Source organism: Bos grunniens, chromosome 21 (assembly GCF_055505025.1).
Source record: "Bos grunniens cultivar Pamir isolate PY7600 chromosome 21, Bosgru_T2T1.0, whole genome shotgun sequence".
In the NCBI taxonomy this organism is placed as follows: Eukaryota; Metazoa; Chordata; class Mammalia; order Artiodactyla; family Bovidae; genus Bos; species Bos grunniens.
Genome location: NC_141185.1, coordinates 50,165,310 through 50,183,407, shown reverse-complemented (window position 1 = coordinate 50,183,407; position 18,098 = coordinate 50,165,310). Strand labels below are relative to the sequence as shown.

The following is an 18,098-nucleotide window of genomic DNA, read 5'->3' as shown; positions in this document are numbered from 1 at the left end:
AAAAAATTCATTTGGTAGCAAATTTGACCGGAACATATCTGGGATAATTTATGATTTTCATTTATTTTATGTATTATGAGTGCTCAAAAGTGCAGTTGTAGAAACACTAATGTATTTGATTACAAGGGACTTCTAGACCCCAGTGGGATGTTATGTCATATAGAATAGATGCACCAGGTCACTTGTCTGAAACTGAAAAATTCTGAATTCTGGAGGATATCTGACCCAAGGGTTTCAGAAAAGAGACTGTGGATTATACTGCTAACCCCATTATATAGATGAGAAAACTAAGGCTAAAGAAATCACATGCCTTCACCTTAGGTGGCATGCATGACCAGGAAGAGGGAACTCAGAAAACACAACTAAAGCTGTGGGTTTGAACACTTTGCTCTACAGCCCACATGTCGGCAGGGTCCATGGGGAGGAGGCCAGGACCAAAGCTCGGGGCTCTGAGACCCAGGACCCACCTTCAAGGCCCTTGGCCTCCTCCCATAGCAAGCTGAAGACACACATGTCCCGGGCTCTCCTCCCTGCAGCATCACTAGAAGGACCTGCCATCTGAGGGGCACAGTCCCATTCTGAGGAGAGAAGCTTCAGGGGTGAACAGGGAGGAGCCATGGCTTGAGAGCAAGGCCGTGGGGACAAGATGACATGGGAAGTAGGAAGCGTTCTAAATTCCGCCCCTCAATTTTGCCTTCACATGTGACTCTTCCCCACTGGGGCAGGGAGACTCCAACCCAGATGACTCTGGGGTGGCGTCATGAGGAACCACAGAATAAATTGACATCATGTTTGATTTTTTAGCTTCAAAGCTGCCATCCAGATAAGAGTCCAAAAACATCTAGAAAGTAGTCCTACCTGAGTGAGGATTTTCCTGGCCTGGGAGACTGGTTAGCAGCTTCCAAGCTGGGAAAAGGGATTGGAAATGAACAAGGATGCTGTGTCTGAGGCTGAGGTGGAGGCTTTCAGGGTATCCAGGGAGGGGATGGGGATGGACAGATGACTGGGCCCTTTTTAAGGGCAGGGGCTGGAAGACGAGGCCCCTGCTGGACCCCTAGGAGGAGACAACCCTGAGGATGCTCCTGGGAGAGGGGTGGGGGTCAGGGGGGCAGAGTGGGGATGACGGGGGTAGGGCGGGATCCCAGAGTCCCAGTGGCCCTGAGGCAGCCCAGTAGGGGTCTTCTGACCCAGAAGGGAGGCAGGCATGGAGCCAACCTTCCCATGGAGGAGGGGCCTGGACTGGAACTGAGACAGGAGAACAGGGGCGTGAAAGGGTTTCAGGGCTATGACAGGGACACGTGGCCAGAGTGGCAGGGACCCTGGAGACCACAGAATTGCCCAGGTCACCGCCCAAGACAGTCCCGCCAGCCAGGGCTGCAGTCCTGCTCACACAGGGGCTCCTCCAGGGTCCAGTGTGTGGGGGAGTGAGGCCCCTCCCAGCCTGCCCCCTTCTCAGGGACAGCTGCCCTGTTCCCAAGGGACTATTTGCTGAGAGGCCCCCAGGGCGGAAAGGCCAGCACCCTGAGCCCCAGCCAGCTTCCTGCCATCAGGGACCTTGTCTCCTTTGCTAATAATAAACCCTAGGGAAGGCCATGGCTTGACGACGAAGCAGCCAGGAATGTGGAAGTTCTGGAGACGGAGGCACTGTTGTGGTTGTGTCAGCCACCCAGGGAGGCTCTATGCCTTTCTCTTCTAAACAACTACTTACTGTGTGTTCACTGTGTGCCAGGCACTGCAGATCCCACAGCAAAACCCAATTCCTGCCCTGAACGAGCACCTGAATCAATGCAAAGACATTCTGTCTAGAGCAGGTGAGCAGAGGAGAGCCAAGGACTCTTGAGGACTTTTCGGAGAACTCTCCAGCTGAGCAGAGATTGAAATTCTCTGTGCAAGTCCAGAGAGCAGGGCAAGTGGACTTTGCACCCCCTAAGGAATGAAAGCTGCTGCAAAATAAGATGTCCCACTGTGGGAGGTGATGTTGTTAGAGCCTTTCCAGTCAAGCTGTTGAACCAGTCTAGGGGGAGGGGGATGTGACTGATGGTTCCCAAAGAGTATCCCATGGAATACTAGTCCAGGATGTTCCATCGAAAAAAACAGTTCCCTGATCACATAAGTCTGGGAATCACTTACTGCTATAGATCTCTTTTAGTCCTAAGAAGTCCTGCAAGAAAGAAATCTGTTTAACTTTTTAACCCAGCTTTAGGTGTATTTGGCCAAATAAATTTTCTTGTCTTAAAATACAAATTTTATTTTATTGCTTCTTAAGATTTTTCCTGCCACAGGGACCACCTCCTGGGAGCCCTTCCCCTCCATCCAACCCACCTCTGGGTGAAGATCACACACTTCATCCCAGTATAGGAGTGAGGGGCAGCAGAGGTCCTTCCCCTCCCCTCCCCCAGAGCTCTGCTTGCCTGGCTCCTCTGGCCCTGGTGACTCTAGGATGCTGGGCTCTGAGGCTTTGTGGCTGAGAATAAGAGAGGAAGAAGGCTTGAGATGACTTTGCCAGTTATTTAAAGGGCTGCTGGTCTTAATGTATGCATGCCCACTGACACACACACAACCACACACAGTCAGTATGCACAAAGCACACGCCTTTAAAGAGAGGCATCCAAAGAGCAACTTCCCTTTCACTTTTCACTTTCATGCATTGGAGAAGAAATGGCAACCCACTCCAGTGTTCTTGCCTGGAGAATCCCAGGGATGGGGGAGCCTGGTGGGCTGCCGTCTATGGGGTCACACAGAGTTGGACACGACTGAAGCGACTTAGCAACAGCAGCATCCAAGGGCTGGCAGAGCCCCTTTAAGACCTAGGCTCTTTCTGATTTCTAGTCAAGTTTGGGCAATTAGGACCTGTGGATTTTGTTGGTTTCATTTTCATTTTGTTTATTTTATCTTTGAGGTTTTTAAAATTAGAAAAAAAAAATAAAAAAGAACATTGTGGATGTGGAAGAAAGGACAAGATTTCTATGGTTGACAGCAGGGGCTGATGGGGATTGGAAACTCCAGGTAATTAAAAGAAACCATGCATATTTTTGTCTACATTTATATAGGTCACTTTATGCCTGAGTCTCAGAAAAGCAGAACGCAGTGGCAAAAAGCCACTGATGTGTGTGCGCACACACACTCAAGTACTGCAATTCACTTGACTACAGCAGCCGAAATCCCCACTCAGTCAACCCACCTTCCCCAGAAAAATAGAAAAGAAATTTCACCTTTAAGAACAGGTCCATTCAGTCAATTTTGTCCTCCTGACCAGAAAAAGAAAACAAATGATCCCAGGCAGGCTAATATCACCTTTAAGGCTGGCAGGGCCATGCTCTTCTCCCTGCAGAGGCAGGACCTGCAGTTTTGATCACTGAGGCAGAGGGCCACATCGCTGCCTCTCACCAACACTGCAGACAGCTGTCTTCAAGACCCTGGGGTTCTTCGGCAGCTCCTGCTTTGATTCCCCAGAGAGTAGTTGGGATGGGGAGGCATTCAGCCTTTGCTTCCTTTAAGATGGCTTCTGTAGGCAGTGGGTTTTCAGTAAGCTTGGAAAAATTCTAGGGCCAATGTCAGATAGGGCCAACCACCAGCTGGGGCCTAGGGACCCAGGGACTCTGCTTCAAGACTCCCACCCACTGGAAATTACTGACCTCCAGAGACTTTTTTTTAAACTTAAATGAGAGACATACTGTACACAAAGAAAGAGGACCCAATGCCTAGCTACCCACCCCCATCCCCAAACCCATCATGCATATACCAGAGGGACAGACTTGCTTTGGCTACAAGGCCCCTCTGGAGGCCCAAGGCGTGAACAGCTGCACAGAGGGCTGTGTGCTGTGGAGTCAGCACCTTAGGAGGGGGGAGGAGGCTGTGGAGGAGGCTGTGGGCAGAGAAGGAAGGAGTCTCAGGTCCTGATAGATCAGAAGAAGGAAAATGGGGAGGGGTGATCAGGACACAGGAGACAAGAAAACTAAGGATGATCAGAAAAGGGCCAAAAAGCAGAAAATGAAGGCAAAATGAGAGAAGCAAGAGAAAGAGACAAAACAGAAATTGAACAACCAAGGAAACCAGGAAGGAGACAGAGCAGCAGGAGGGAAGGGAACAGAAAAGAGTGTGAGATGCGTGGGGAAGGATGTGAGGAGGGAGAGAGGGGGCCAGGAAGAGGGCATCAGAGGATGTCAGAGTTCGGTGAGGATACCTCCTGTGAGCAGAGGATCAGGAGTCCCTGGGCTGGTCCTCAGTCCCTACAGACACCTGGCGGGCCCAGTACCCCAGGTCGGCCACGTAAACCAGCAGGTTGGCGGCTGTCAGGACGGCCACAGCCAGGCGCTGGTCCCAGGCGCACATGTCGTAGGTGAGCTCGTCCCTGCAGTCCCCATCACTGGGCCTCTGGGGCTGCCCGCCGAGCTCCTCGCTGAACTGGTAGAGTGGCCAGAGGACCAGAGCACTGATATAGAGGAGGACGGAGAGCAGGCTGAGCACTAGCTGGAAAATGGAGAAGGGCCCAGGCAGCATGTATTTCCATTCAGCCAGGTCCAGCAGGAGGACCACAGCTGCCGGGATGAAGCAGATGGAGTACACGGCCACACACCACTCCAGGGCCGGCTGGTGCAGGTACAGGGAGGTGTTGCTGAGGAAGGCGAAGATGACACCGGCCACGAAGGTCTCCAGCACCTTCAGCAGGGCTCTCATGGTGTGCACATAGAAGAAGATCTCCTTCAGCTCATACCAAGCCCTCATCCCGGCCACTTCTATGACATATAGCATAGACGCGATGCAGGAGAAAGCAGTGGCGGCAATGGCCCGGTCCCAGTTAGGACCATAAGGCATGAAGTGGACATAGGTGATGGAGTAGATGATGGAGGCCGAGAGGCAGATGAGGGCAGCGTAGCAGGCATAAGTGACAGAGATGTTGTACCAGAAGAAAGGAAAGCTGGATGGGTGCCTGGAACACTCAACTAAGGCAATGATGAAGGTCATGGCGAAACAGACACACCAGAAGGACATGGACCAGTTTCCTATGGCCCCTCTCAGAGTGCCCATGTCGGCCACAAGCGAGAAGGCCACGCAGGTGGAGCAGAGCTGCGGCAGGCGGAGGAAGCGGCACACATTGAACTTGGCGTCACCACTTGGGGATGTCGACTGGGTGGACATGGTGTTGTGATGGTCCAGCAGGTCACGGTCACCAGTACAGCAGTGGTCTTCCCTGAGGACCCACCAGAGAAAGATCCAGTTCCGGAGGTGGATTGAGTCAGACGCCTGGAAAAGGCTCAGGGCCCCATGAGGGCTGAGGCTCAGGATCTGTAGAGTTGGAAGGCTCACACACTTGGGTAACAGAATAGCCACTCCAAATGGTTCTCTCCACCCATCACCCTTGGCCTTGTCAGGAGACTTGTCTTATCCCAAACCTCACAGTTGGGTTGGGTCAGGCCTCAACCATGAACATTTTTTTTCATCTCTTTGTGCTGCATCCAATTATCTATAGAGACGCAACATAGGATGGTCCTTATCTGCAACCCCAAACCTTCAAGCCTCTGAAAACTGAACAAGAATTTTTAAAAATTCATTTGGTAGCAAATTTGACCTGAACAGATTTGGGATAATTCATGATCTTCATTTATTTTATGTATTATGAGTGCTCAAAAGTGCAGTTGTAGAAACACTAATGTATTTGATTACAAGGGACTTCTAGACCCCAGTGGGATGTTATGTCATATAGAATGGATGTACCATGTCACTTGTCTGAAACTGAAAAATTCTGAATTCTGGAGGATATCTGACCCAAGGGTTTCAGAAAAGAGACTGTGGATTATACTGCTAACCCCATTTTATAGATGAGAAAACTAAGGCTCAGGGAATCAAATGCCTTCACCTAAGGTGGCATGCATGACCAGGAAGAGGGAACTCAGAAAACACACCTAAAGCTGTGGGTTTGAGCACTTTGCTCTACAGCCCACATGTCGGCAGGGTCCATGGGTAGGAGGCCCAGGATCCACCTCACAGTCCTCGGCCTCCTTCCATAGCAAGCTGAAGACACACGTGTCCCGGGCTCTCCTCCCTGCAGCATCACTAGAAGGAGCTGCCATCTGAGGGACACAGCCCCACCCGGAGGAGGGCAGTTTCAGGGGTGAACAACGAGGAGCCATGGGGTCAGAGCAACGCCGTGAGGACAAGATGACATGGGAAGTAGGAAGTGTTCTAAATTCCACCCCCCAATTTTGCCTTCACATGTGACTCTTCCCCGCTGGGGAAAGGAGACCCTCACCCAGCATGACTCTGGGGTGGCGTCATGAGGAACCACAGAATAAGTTGATATCATGTTTGATTTTTTTTAGCTTCAAAGCTGCCATCCATGTAAGAGGCCACAAAAATTTAGAAAGTAGTCCTACCTGAGTGAGGATTTTCCTGGCCTGGGAGACTGGTTAGCAGCTTCCAAGCTGGAAGAACGGATTGGAAATGAACAAGGATGCTGTGTCTGATGCTGATGGGGGCCTTTCAGGGTATCCAGGGAGGGGGTGGGGATGGACGAATGATCACCCCCTTTCCGGGCAGGAGCTGAAAGAGGAGGCCCCTGCAGGACCCCTGGGAGGAGACAGTCCTGAGAATGTTCCTGGGACTGGGGTTGGAGGGGGCAGAGTGGAGATGATGGCGGAGGGGCAGGGGAGCAGTAGGAGGATTCCAGAGTCCCAGTGGCCCTGAGGCAGCCCAGTAGGGGTCTTCTGACCCAGAAGGGATGCAGGCATGGAGCCAACCTTCCCATGGAGGAGGGGCCTGGACTGGAACTGAGACAGGAGAACAGGGCCTCAAGAGGTTTCAGGGCTCTGACAGGGACACGTGGCCAGAGTGGCAGGGACATGGAGACCATGGAATTGCTCAGGTCACCTGCCCAAGACAGTCCCACCAGCCAGGGCTGCAGTCCCGCTCACACAGGGCCTCCTCCAGGGTCCAGTGTGTGGGGGAGTGAGGCCCCTCCCAGTCCGCCCCTCCTCAGGGACCGCTGCCCTGTTTTCAAGGGACTATTTGCTGAGAGGCCCCCAGGGCTGAAGGGCCAGCACCCTGAGCCCCAGCCAGCTTCCTGCCATCAGGGACCTTGTCTCCTTTGCTAATAATAAACCCTAGGGAAGGCCATGGCTTGACGACGAAGCAGCCAGGAATGTGGAAGTTCTGGAGACGGAGGCACTGTTGTGGTTGTGTCAGCCACCCAGGGAGGCTCTATGCCTTTCTCTTCTAAACAACTACTTACTGTGTGTTCACTGTGTGCCAGGCACTGCAGATCCCACAGCAAAACCCAATTCCTGCCCTGAACGAGCACCTGAATCAATGCAAAGACATTCTGTCTAGAGCAGGTGAGCAGAGGAGAGCCAAGGACTCTTGAGGACTTTTCGGAGAACTCTCCAGCTGAGCAGAGATTGAAATTCTCTGTGCAAGTCCAGAGAGCAGGGCAAGTGGACTTTGCACCCCCTAAGGAATGAAAGCTGCTGCAAAATAAGATGTCCCACTGTGGGAGGTGATGTTGTTAGAGCCTTTCCAGTCAAGCTGTTGAACCAGTCTAGGGGGAGGGGGATGTGACTGATGGTTCCCAAGTATCGCATGGAATACTGGTCCATGATGTTCCATGGCAAAAAACAGTTCCCTGATCACATAAGTCTGGGAATCACTTACTGCTATAGATCTCTTTTAGTCCTAAGAAGTCCTGCAAAAAAGAAATCTGTTTAACTTTTTAACCCAGCTTTAGATGTATTTGGCCAAATAAATTTTTCTTGTCTTAAAATACGAATTTTATTTTATTGCTTCTTAAGATTTTCCTGCCTCGAGGACCACCTCTTGGGAGCCCTTCCCCTCCATCCAACCTGCCTCTGGGTGAAGATCACACACTTCATCCCAGTACAGGAGTGAGGGGCAGCAGAGGAGGCCTTCCCCTCCCCTCCCGCAGAGCTCTGCTTGCCTGGCTCCTCTGGCCCTGGTGACTCTAGGATGCTGGGCTCTGAGGCTCTGTGGCTACGGACAAGAGGGGAAAGGCTTGAGATGACTTTGCCAGTTATTTAAAGGGCTGCTGGTCTTAATGTATGCATGCCCACTGACACACACACACAACCATACAGTCAGTATGCACAAAGCACACACCTTTAAAGAGAGGCATCCAAAGAGCGACTTCCCTTTCACTTTTCACTTTCATGCATTGGAGAAGGAAATGGCAACCCACTCCAGTGTTCTTGTCTGTAGAATCCCAGGGACGGGGCAGCCTGGTGGACTGCCATCTTTGGGGTCGCAGAGTCAGACACGACTGAAATGCTTTAGCAGCAGCAGCAGCAGCAGCAGCATCCAAGGGCTGGCAGGGCCCCTTTAAGACCTAGGTACTTTCTGATTTCTTCACCTGCTCCTGCTTCGATTCCCCAGAGAGTAGTTGGGATGGGGAGGCATTCAGCCTTGGCTTCCTTTAAGATGGCTTCTGTAGGCAGTGGGTTTTCAGTAAGCTTGGAAGAATTCTGGAGCCAATGTCAGACGGGGCCAACCACCAGCTGGGGCCTAGGGACCCAGGGACTCTGCTTCAAGACTCCCACCCACTGGAAATTACTGACCTCCAGAGACTTTTGGTTTTTTTTTTTTTAACTTAAATGGGAAACACACTGTACACAAAGAAAGAGGATCCAATGCCTAGCTACCCACCCCCATCCCCAAACCCATCACACATGTACCAGAGGGACAGACTTGCTTTGGCAACAAGGCCCCTCCGGAGGCCCAGGGTGTGAACAGCTGCACAGAGGGCTGTGTGCTGTGGAGTCAGCACCTTGGCAGGGGCGGGGGGGTGGTGGGCAGAGAAGGAAGGAGTCTCAGGTCCTGATGGATCAGAAGAAGGAAAATGGGGAGAGGAGGTCAGGACACAGGAGATGAGAAAACCAAGGATGACCAGAAAAGGTCATTTCCACTAAAGTTAGAAAGAACAGAATGTAACCTGGTCAGGAGGTTCAACCTGGATCGTGAGGCTGTAAGGTAATATTCATAAACCTATAGTATAAAGTCATATTCATTCAACAAATACTGCTGTGTCAGCCCAGTTCAGTGCTGGGAATATAGTCATGCGTGAAAGAGGCAAATGCTCTACCTGGTGCATCTATATTGTAGTGTTTATGTTTGAAGCCTCAGAGTTTACTTGAAGCTGAATGTAGAGTTTTGCATTCTATTTTATAATAGGTCATAATACTATACACATAACATATCAGGCCTGTTTCAACAAAAAAATAACAGCTTCCTACAAACGGACTGGGGACTCTGTCCCCCTATTTGCTTGATGACACAGAACCCTGTTTCCTTACATGCCTATAAGGAACAACTTCTTGACACCAAGAACAAAGCTTAAAACCAGTTTGTGGAGTGGGAAGAGGAGAAAGCAGGCGTGCCAGGGTCCTGTGGTGGGGGGCAGAGGTTGAGATGATGGAGGGATCTGGGTCTCTGCCAGCCTCTGCAGTGTCCAGGAACAGAATATTCTGGAATCCCTCCTTCCGCCTGAAACACCAGAAAGAAGCACAAGCTCTTTCTTCTTAGAGATTAGCATAAGGAGTGGCCCCAGATTAGCAATGAGAGAGTTACTGGGGGCAGTGGTCTGGGTTGATGGGCAGCTGCCCCTGGCTCGGCAGGGACATGGACCACTGCAGTCACCTGGTGGCCTGAGGGGTGGCGTACTGCTGGTATCAGTGGGCAGCTGGGAGCCCGAGGGGCAGGCGGGCTGCAGCTGGGACAAGGGGAGTGCCTTCCCTTGGCTGTAGTGCTGAGAGGGTGTCATCTGTCCTAAGGTTTGTCAGGGTCAATGTAGGGAGGGGAGGATGCCCAGAGGGAGCCCCACTCTGTGAGCTGCCCAGATGGATGGTTTCTGAGAACTTTGTTGCCTGAGGAAGCTCACTCTTCTTCCAGACAAAGCACTGGAGGGATTTATGGAAACAGATGCTGGTTGGACTGGGGGTGAGGAGGTAGGCTTGAACAGAGCTCCCATCATCAACTCCCAACCCCTGGTGAGAAGCAGATTCAGAAAAGAATCTCACCAGCCCAGCCTGGCTCCAGAAGAGACCTCACGTGACAGCTCACAGGTTCTGTCAGCTGACAAAGGGCCCTGAGGACTTGCGCTGCAGCGGGGCTGCTGTGGACACAACAGTTACAAGAGGTCACACGTGTTGTGCTCACTGCAGGTTGAGCTCTGCTGTGGATGCATTTGTTCCTCCCAGCAGCCCCTGAACTATGTGCTCTGTGTCCCCATTTTCACAGGCACAGAAAGGTCAACTGGCCAAGATCACACAGATAGGAAGTGGCAGAGCTGGGGTTTGAGCCTAGGTACTTGGTTCAAGATCTTAAACTCTCCCTGGATTTGGCATTGTACCTTAGACCCAGGAGGAATGGAGTAGCCATTTCTGCAGCAACAGCACTCTGACTAGGTGACTTATTTCTATTTCATCTTCAGAGATATATTTATTGTCATCCCCATTTTATAGATGTTGAACTGAGGCCCCAAAACTACATTATATCTTTTGCTGAAGGTTACACAGTTGCTCCTCGTCAGAGCCTGGAGTTCAAGTCTGGCTTCCTGAAAAACTCAGCAGGTACTAGAACCTCAGGAAAGGCTGAGCCCCTTCCCTCTTCTCTTGGGTCCAGGAATAATCTCCGGGCTCCTGTGTGTCCTGGTCTAACTGCAATGCCCCAAGCAGAGGTCCTGCAGCAGTGCCCTCATCTCAGCCAGACCACTTCCTGTTGACCAGCCAGCCAGAAAATGCCAGAGAGAGCGTGGAGACCTTAGACACTGCCTTCTCCTCAGCTCATCTGCCTCCCTACACCCACCTTGAGACAGAAGACAAACGCACAGACAAGGACCAGGATTGGCATCCTGCACTGGTTCCCAGGGCAGATAACCAGGTACCTGATGCCCCGGAGAGAAGAAATCCTCTTCTCTCCACTCAAAGGTAAATTAGGGAAGGCTAGCTCCATGATTATTCCAAGAAGCTGCTCCAGAGCCAGAGAATGGGAACATCTGTGCCCTGGGCTCTGATCTGGATGCGGCTCAAGCCACAGTCTTGGGGAGTGGGGGCGTCAGCTGGAGTCACGCTGCCTGGAGGAGGCTCTGGCTGGCCGGCTGAGGAGGGAGCCTCTGGCCACTGCCTCGGGAGACAGAGAGCCCAGGCCAGGCAGGGAGCAAGGGTAGGGCCTGAGGCTTGGGCACCATGGGGCTTCTCCATCAACTGTGTGTGCTAAAGGACTGGGGGAGTCCTGGTCATAGCAGGTAAGCTTGGGGGCCACAGCTCCCCCTCTCCAGCCCTTGGACCCAAGGCACCTCCCTTCCCTCTGCCTTTGGAGACAGGCTTGTGTGGGCATCTCTCAGCTCCTCCCCCAGACTGTCCATCAGAATTGCAGGGAACATGGAAACCATCTGCCAACTATCCCTCCCCTGACCCTTCTTCTCCAGTTGGTATAGTTTTCAAACTTAAATTTTATTTTCTTGGAAAGGTAATATATTTACATGGTTCAAAATAAAAATATTCTTTTAAAAGCCATATATTGAGAAACCTCACTTCTACCTGTGGCTCCATCTACTCTCTCTTCCGTTCCTCTTCCTGATTAAGAGCAGGCATCTGCTCCACTGAACTCATGGGGGTCCTTTCTGTGTTTCTTGAAGCAAACCAATTATATAGATATCTTAATTTTTATTTGTATTTCTCTCCCTATTATACATTTTAAAATAGCATACTATACATCTTACTGTGTTTACTCTGTATATACTGGAGATATTTCCTTATCATTATTTGAGAGCATCCTCATTTTTTCATACTGTTTAGTATTCCTTCTTCTGTCTACACAATAGTTTATTAACCACCATCCTAAAGATGAGCATATGAATCACTTCCAATCTTTCCAATCTTATTTTCAAATGAGATCTTGAGTGGGAGTTTGATTCAAGCCAGATTGCTCTGGTTCGAGAAAATGCGGGGTGGGCCAACACCCTACTTGCAACCCCACCATCTCACTAGAAACCAAGGTCTCCAGAGGACAGCTTAAAAACCATGATTTTAGCCTCATTTTACTATTTTATAAACGGGAAACTGGAGCTCAGATCAGTGATGAGACTCATCCATGCTCATGAGTTATCCTGTGGCAGAACTGAAACCAGAAACCAGATCTCTTGGGCTCTGCTCTCCATCCAACTCATGGTTCATCTCCAGGGAGACCAGACCAGGGCTCTGGGGCCACTTGACTGGAGGCAGGACCACATGTGACTGTGGACCCCAATCTACCTCTTTCTCAGTCTGGGTTTCCATTTCCTCTTCTACTATTTCAGATCAGTCCCTTTGTACTCCCAGCAGAAAAGATCAGGGAAAGGCGGCATTGGGAAGGACCAGGGGTCTCTGGCACCCCTCCCCCATCTAGCAGATGAGGAAACTGACTCAGCAGCAGTGAGTGCCCTCCTCAGGGGGACGGAGCAGGTTTATGCAGAACGAGGGTGGACGGGGCAGAATCCCAGCCTGGAGGATGCTGCTGCCACATTTGTCACAGGCAGCGTGGGGCTGTGGACAGACAGCCTGCCTGGGGACAGGACACCTGGTCCTGACTCTGACTCTGCCACACGCAGGCTGACTCTGGACAAGCCCTGCCCCTACCTGGGGTCCAGCTGGTCCTCCTCTATGACGAGAGGGTTGGACTAAGCAGAGGACCTTTACACTCTCTTTTGAGATCCACAGTGAGGGACTGGACCAGCCTTGGAATTGTGACAAATGACACTTAACCCCCCAGCAGGGGGGATGGAACAGCCGCCTTCATGAACCATGAGGCTTGGACAGTGAGCCCCTCAGGTGAGCCCACCCTGGGCGATTCTTTTATTAAAGCACAGAGGCATTTCCATTCTCCTGGGAAGTGAGATCCCAGGGCTGTGTTCCATTTGATTCAGGAAATATAAGAATATGATATTCCTGTGCAAAAACTTGGGTGTATCAATGTGTTTGTCAATGAAAAATTAATCAATAGTCAACTTAAGAAAGAAATAAAGTTTTATTGGAGCCAACCGGATGAGTATATCTGGGGAGAGAGTCTCTCAGGAACCTCTGAGACCTGTCCTGGTAAGTAAGGAGGGCAGGATGTATGTGATTTGGGGACCCACAGCTTGGTATAGGTTACCGCTCTTCATGAGGACCAGATATCTTGGGTAATGGTTTTAGTGCTTTTCCAAATATTGGAAGATGCAAGAAACTGGGCTCATATAAAAATTCTCCTGAAAATATCTAACTCTCTGAGGTCTGGCTCTCACACTTGTCCCAGATCACAAAGTACTTTATCCTGATTTTCACTCTGAATTCCTTCCAGGGTGGATTGTAGATCAGTGACTCCAGTGGCTAATCACTTGTTTCTCTTTTTCAAAAGCATATATTTTTATTTATGTATGTGGCTAGGCTGGGTCCTAGTTGCCGTATGTGCGATCTGCATAAATCTGCTCCAAGAGTACTGGTGTGGATAGCCTATCCCTTCTCCAGGGGATCTTCCCGCCATAGGAATCAAACCAGGGTCTCCTGCATTGCAAGCGGCTTCAAGTAGCCTAGTTATCTTATTTTTTTCATCATTGACTCAAGAAACAAGAATCTTGTAAAATGGGCAGAACACAAGTAATACATCTAGTGACCCCAGTAAGGTCGTAAGTAAGTAAGCAGTGTTATCTTCTAAGAAGTTCCATGGCTTCGGCTAGAAAAATTCATCTCTATGGTGGAGCAGATATTTCTGCTCTTAAGGAGGTCAGATTAATGTACAATGCACACTAGCAAGGAAAGAAGAGGCCCAAATGGGCAGAGAAACATTTTATTTGCAAATTTTTCTTCTCTTGCCTTAAAATAAGAATTTTATTTCATTCCCTCTTAAGATTTGCCTGCATTAGGATGAACTTCTGGGAGCCCTCCCCCTCCACCCCACTACCAATGGGTGAAGATCACATGCTTCATCCCACTCAGGAGTGAGGGGCAGCAGAGGGGGTCTTTCCCCTCCCCTCCCCCACAGCTCTGCTTGCCAGCCTCTCTGGTCCTGGTGACCCTAGGATACTGGGCTCTGAGGCTTTGTAATTGACAACAGGAGACTTGTGGGACCTTCACAGCCACCGGTTACTGTAAAGGCCTGCTGATCTCAATGCAGGGAAGCACAGGGGCACACACACATGTACACACAGTGCACTGAACATGCACACAAGCACACACCTTTATAGCGAGGCATCCAGATGCTGTCACGGCCCCTTTAAGAGCTAGGGGACAGGATACTGGGCACTGGGGTGGGGCCCAACATCTAGTGGCACAGGCTGGGCCACACCCCCAGGCTCTAGTCCAGGCCTGGTTGGGGAGCCAGTGGGAGGGGCTCCCAGAGACCTATGTTTGGGTGAGGGTGGGAATTGATTGGGACTCCTCTGAGCTCTAGGCAAATTTGCAGCAAGTACAGTATGTGGATTTTGTTTTGTTTTGCTTTCTTTCTTTTCTTTCATGTTTATATTGAGGTTGAAAAAGTTATTATGAAAGTGGGAGAATAGAAAAAGCCATTCTCTATGATTGACAGCAGAGAAGGCAATGGCACCCCACTCCAGTACTCTTGCCTGGAAAATCCCATGGACAGAGGAGCCTGGTAGGCTGCAGTCCATGGGGTCGCAAAGAGTTGGACACGACTGAGAGACTTCACTTTCACTTTTCACTTTCATACAATGGAGAAGGAAATGGCAACCCACTCCAGTGTTCTTGCCTGGAGAATCCCAAGGATGGGGGAGCCTGGTGGGCTGCCATCTTTGGGGTCGCACAGAGTTGGACACGACTAAAGTTACTTAGCAGCAGCATGAGTGACAGCAGTGTTGATAGGAACAAGAGGCTCCAGAAAATCTTTTTAAATTGTGCACATTTATATAGTGCAAATTATGCCTGAGTCCCAGAGAAGCAGGAAGCAACATCAAAAAGCAACCAACACAGAAAAACACACGTATGTGTCCCCTCACACCCAGCAATACAGTTCCTTTCACAATGGAAGCAGCAACCCCCACCCCCTACAAACCACCCACCCAAGAAAATTTGACACTTTCTCTTAAAAAACAGAGTCACTCAGTAATTTTTGGCCCACAGAACAGAAGGGAAAAAAGGAAAAACAAAACAAAACATTCAGACAGGTTGGCAGTGTCCATGCTCTTCGCCCTGCAGAGGCAGAATCTGCTGTTTTGATCACTGAGTCAGGGGAACCACATCGCTGCCCCTCACAAACACTGCAGACAGGTGTCTTTAAGACCCTGGGGTTCTTCACCAGCTTTTTTTTTTTTTTATTCCCCAGAGAGTAGTTGGGATGGAAGGCATTTACCTCTGACTTCCTCTAAGATGCCCTCTAAGCGACGGATGTTTAGTGAGCCTGCAAAAATTCTGGAGCCAATCTCTTGGAGGACTGAGCACTAAGTGGGGCCCAGGAACCCAGAGTATCTCATGCAAGAATCTCACCCACTAGAGATTATTGACCTTCAGAGGTTTTTTTTTAACTTAAAGGGGAGGTGCACTATACAGTTGCTCCACTGGGAGAAAAAAAGCCCAATCCCTTCCTACCTGCCCACACCCCCTAAACTCTCCCAGCCACACCAGTAAGGCACTGCTAGGGGGACAGACACGCTTTGGCAATGAGGCCCCTCCGGAGGCCCAGCGTGTGAACAGCTGCACAGAGGGTTGTGTGCTATGGAGTCAGCATCTTAGGAGGTGGTGGGCAGAGAAGGAAGGAGTCTGAGGTCCTGATGGATCAGAAGAAGGAAAATGGGGAGAGTTGGTCAGGACACAGGATACAAGAAAACTAAGGATGATCAGAAAAGGACCAAAAAGCAGAAAATGAAGGCAAAATGAGAGAAGCAAGAGAAAGAGACAAAACAGAAATTGAACAACCAAGGAAACCAGGAAGGAGACAGAGCAGCAGGAGGGAAGGGAACAGAAAAGAGAGCGAGATGCGTGGGGAAGGATGTGAGGAGGGAGAGAGGGGATCAGGAAGAAGGCATCAGAGGATGTCAGAGTTCGGTGAGGATACCTCCTGTGAGCAGAGGATCAGGAGTCCCTGGGCTGGTCCTCAGTCCCTACAGACACCTGGCGGGCCCAGTACCCCAGGTCGGCCACGTAAACCAGCAGGTTGGCGGCTGTCAGGACGGCCACAGCCAGGCGCTGGTCCCAGGCGCACATGTCGTAGGTGAGCTCGTCCCTGCAGTCCCCATCACTGGGCCTCTGGGGCTGCCCGCCGAGCTCCTCGCTGAACTGGTAGAGCGGCCAGAGGACCAGAGCACTGATGTAGAAGAGGACAGACAGCAGGCTGAGCACTAGCTGGAAAATGGAGAAGGGGACCGGCAGCATGTATTTCCATTCAGCCAGGTCCAGCAGGAGGACCACAGCTGCCGGGATGAAGCAGATGGAGTACACGGCCACACACCACTCCAGGGCCGGCTGGTGCAGGTACAGGGAGGTGTTGCTGAGGAAGGCAAATATGACACCAGCTACGAAGGTCTCCAGCACCTTCAACAGGGATCGCCTGGTGTGCACATAGAAGAAGATCTCCTTGAGCTCGTAACAGTCCCATATCCCGGCCACTTCTATGACATACAGCACAGATGCGATGCAGGAGAAAGCAGTGGCGGCGATGGCCCGGTCCCTGTAAGGACCATAAGGCACGAACTGGACATAGGTGATGGAGTAGATGATGGAGGCCGAGAGGCAAATGAGGGCAGCATAACAGGCATAGGTGACGGAGATGTTGTACCAGAGGAAAGGAAAGCTGGACGGGTGCCTGCAACACTCAACTAAGGCAATGATGAAGGTCATGGCGAAACAGACACACCAGAAGGACATGGACCAGTTTCCTATGGCCCCTCTCAGAGTGCCCATGTCGGCCACAAGCGAGAAGGCCACGCAGGTGGAGCAGAGCTGCGGCAGGCGGAGGAGCCAGAACACCCAGAGGATGCCTTCACTGCTTGGGGATGTCCGCCAGGTGGACATGGTGTCATGACTGTAAGGCAGGTCACGGTCACCAGTACAGCAGTGGTCTTCCCTGAGGACCCACCAGAGAAAGATCCAGTTTCGGAGGTGGATTAAGTCAGACGCCTGGAAAAGGTTCAGGGCCCTGTGACGGCTGAGGCTCAGGATCTGTGGAGTTGGAACCAATGGCTCAGACACTCAGGTAACAGCACAGCCACTCCAGAATGGTTCTCCCCACCCATCACCCGTGGCCTTGTCACAGACTTGTCTTATCCCAAACCTCACAGCTGGGTTGGGTCAGGCCTCAACCATGAACACTTTTTATATCTCTTTGTGCTGCATGCCATTATCTATAGAGACGCAAAGTAGGATGGTCCTTATCTGCAACCCCAAACCTTCAAGCCTCTGAAAACTGAACAAGAATGTTTAAAAAAATTCATTTGGTAGCAAATTTGACCAGAACAGATCTGGGATAATTTATGATTTTCATTTATTTTATGTATTATGAGTGCTCAAAAGTGCAGTTGTAGAAACACTAATGTATTTGATTACAAGGGACTTCTAGACCCCAGTGGGATGTTATGTCATATAGAATAGATGCACCAGGTCACTTGTCTGAAACTGAAAAATTCTGAATTCTGGAGGATATCTGACCCAAGGGTTTCAGAAAAGAGACTGTGGATTATACTACTAACCCCATTATATAGATGAGAAAACTAAGGCTAAAGAAATCACATGCCTTCACCTTAGGTGGCATGCATGACCAGGAAGAGGGAACTCAGAAAACACAGCTAAAGCTGTGGGTTTGCACACTTTGCTCTACAGCCCACATGTCGGCAGGGTCCATGGGTAGGCGGCCAGGACCAAAGCTCGGGGCTCTGAGACCCAGGACCCACCTTCAAGGCCCTTGGCCTCCTCCCATAGCAAGCTGAAGACACACGTGTCCCGGGCTCTCCTCCCTGCAGCATCACTAGAAGCACCTGCCATCTGAGGGACACAGTCCCATTCTGAGGAGAGAAGCTTCAGGGGTGAACAGGGAGGAGCCACGGGTTGAGAGCAAGGCCGTGGGGACAAGATGACGTGGGAAGTAGGAAGGGTTCTAAATTCCGCCCCTCAATTTTGCCTTCACATGTGACT

At 50.7% G+C, this 18,098-nt stretch overlaps 1 protein-coding gene and 1 pseudogene across 1 annotated transcript; both read right to left on the bottom strand.

Annotated features, from left to right (window-relative positions):
* Positions 1-3,924: 3,924 nt before the first annotated feature.
* Positions 3,925-5,279, bottom strand: LOC147349676 (myeloid-associated differentiation marker-like; annotated as a pseudogene).
* A 9,580-nt stretch (positions 5,280-14,859) lies between these two features.
* On the bottom strand, positions 14,860-17,125 carry LOC147349675 (myeloid-associated differentiation marker-like). Its single transcript, XM_086365335.1, has one exon. The coding sequence runs from the start codon at positions 16,980-16,982 to the stop codon at positions 16,044-16,046; it is 939 nt and encodes a 312-aa protein (XP_086221461.1). The 5' UTR covers positions 16,983-17,125; the 3' UTR covers positions 14,860-16,043.
* Between the last annotated feature and the right edge of the window lie 973 nt (positions 17,126-18,098).

Excerpts from the sequence above, each read along its gene's own strand:
- LOC147349675 (XM_086365335.1), bottom strand. The coding sequence starts at position 16,982 with ATGTCCACCTGGCGGACATCCCCAAGCAGTGAAGGCATCCTCTGGGTG.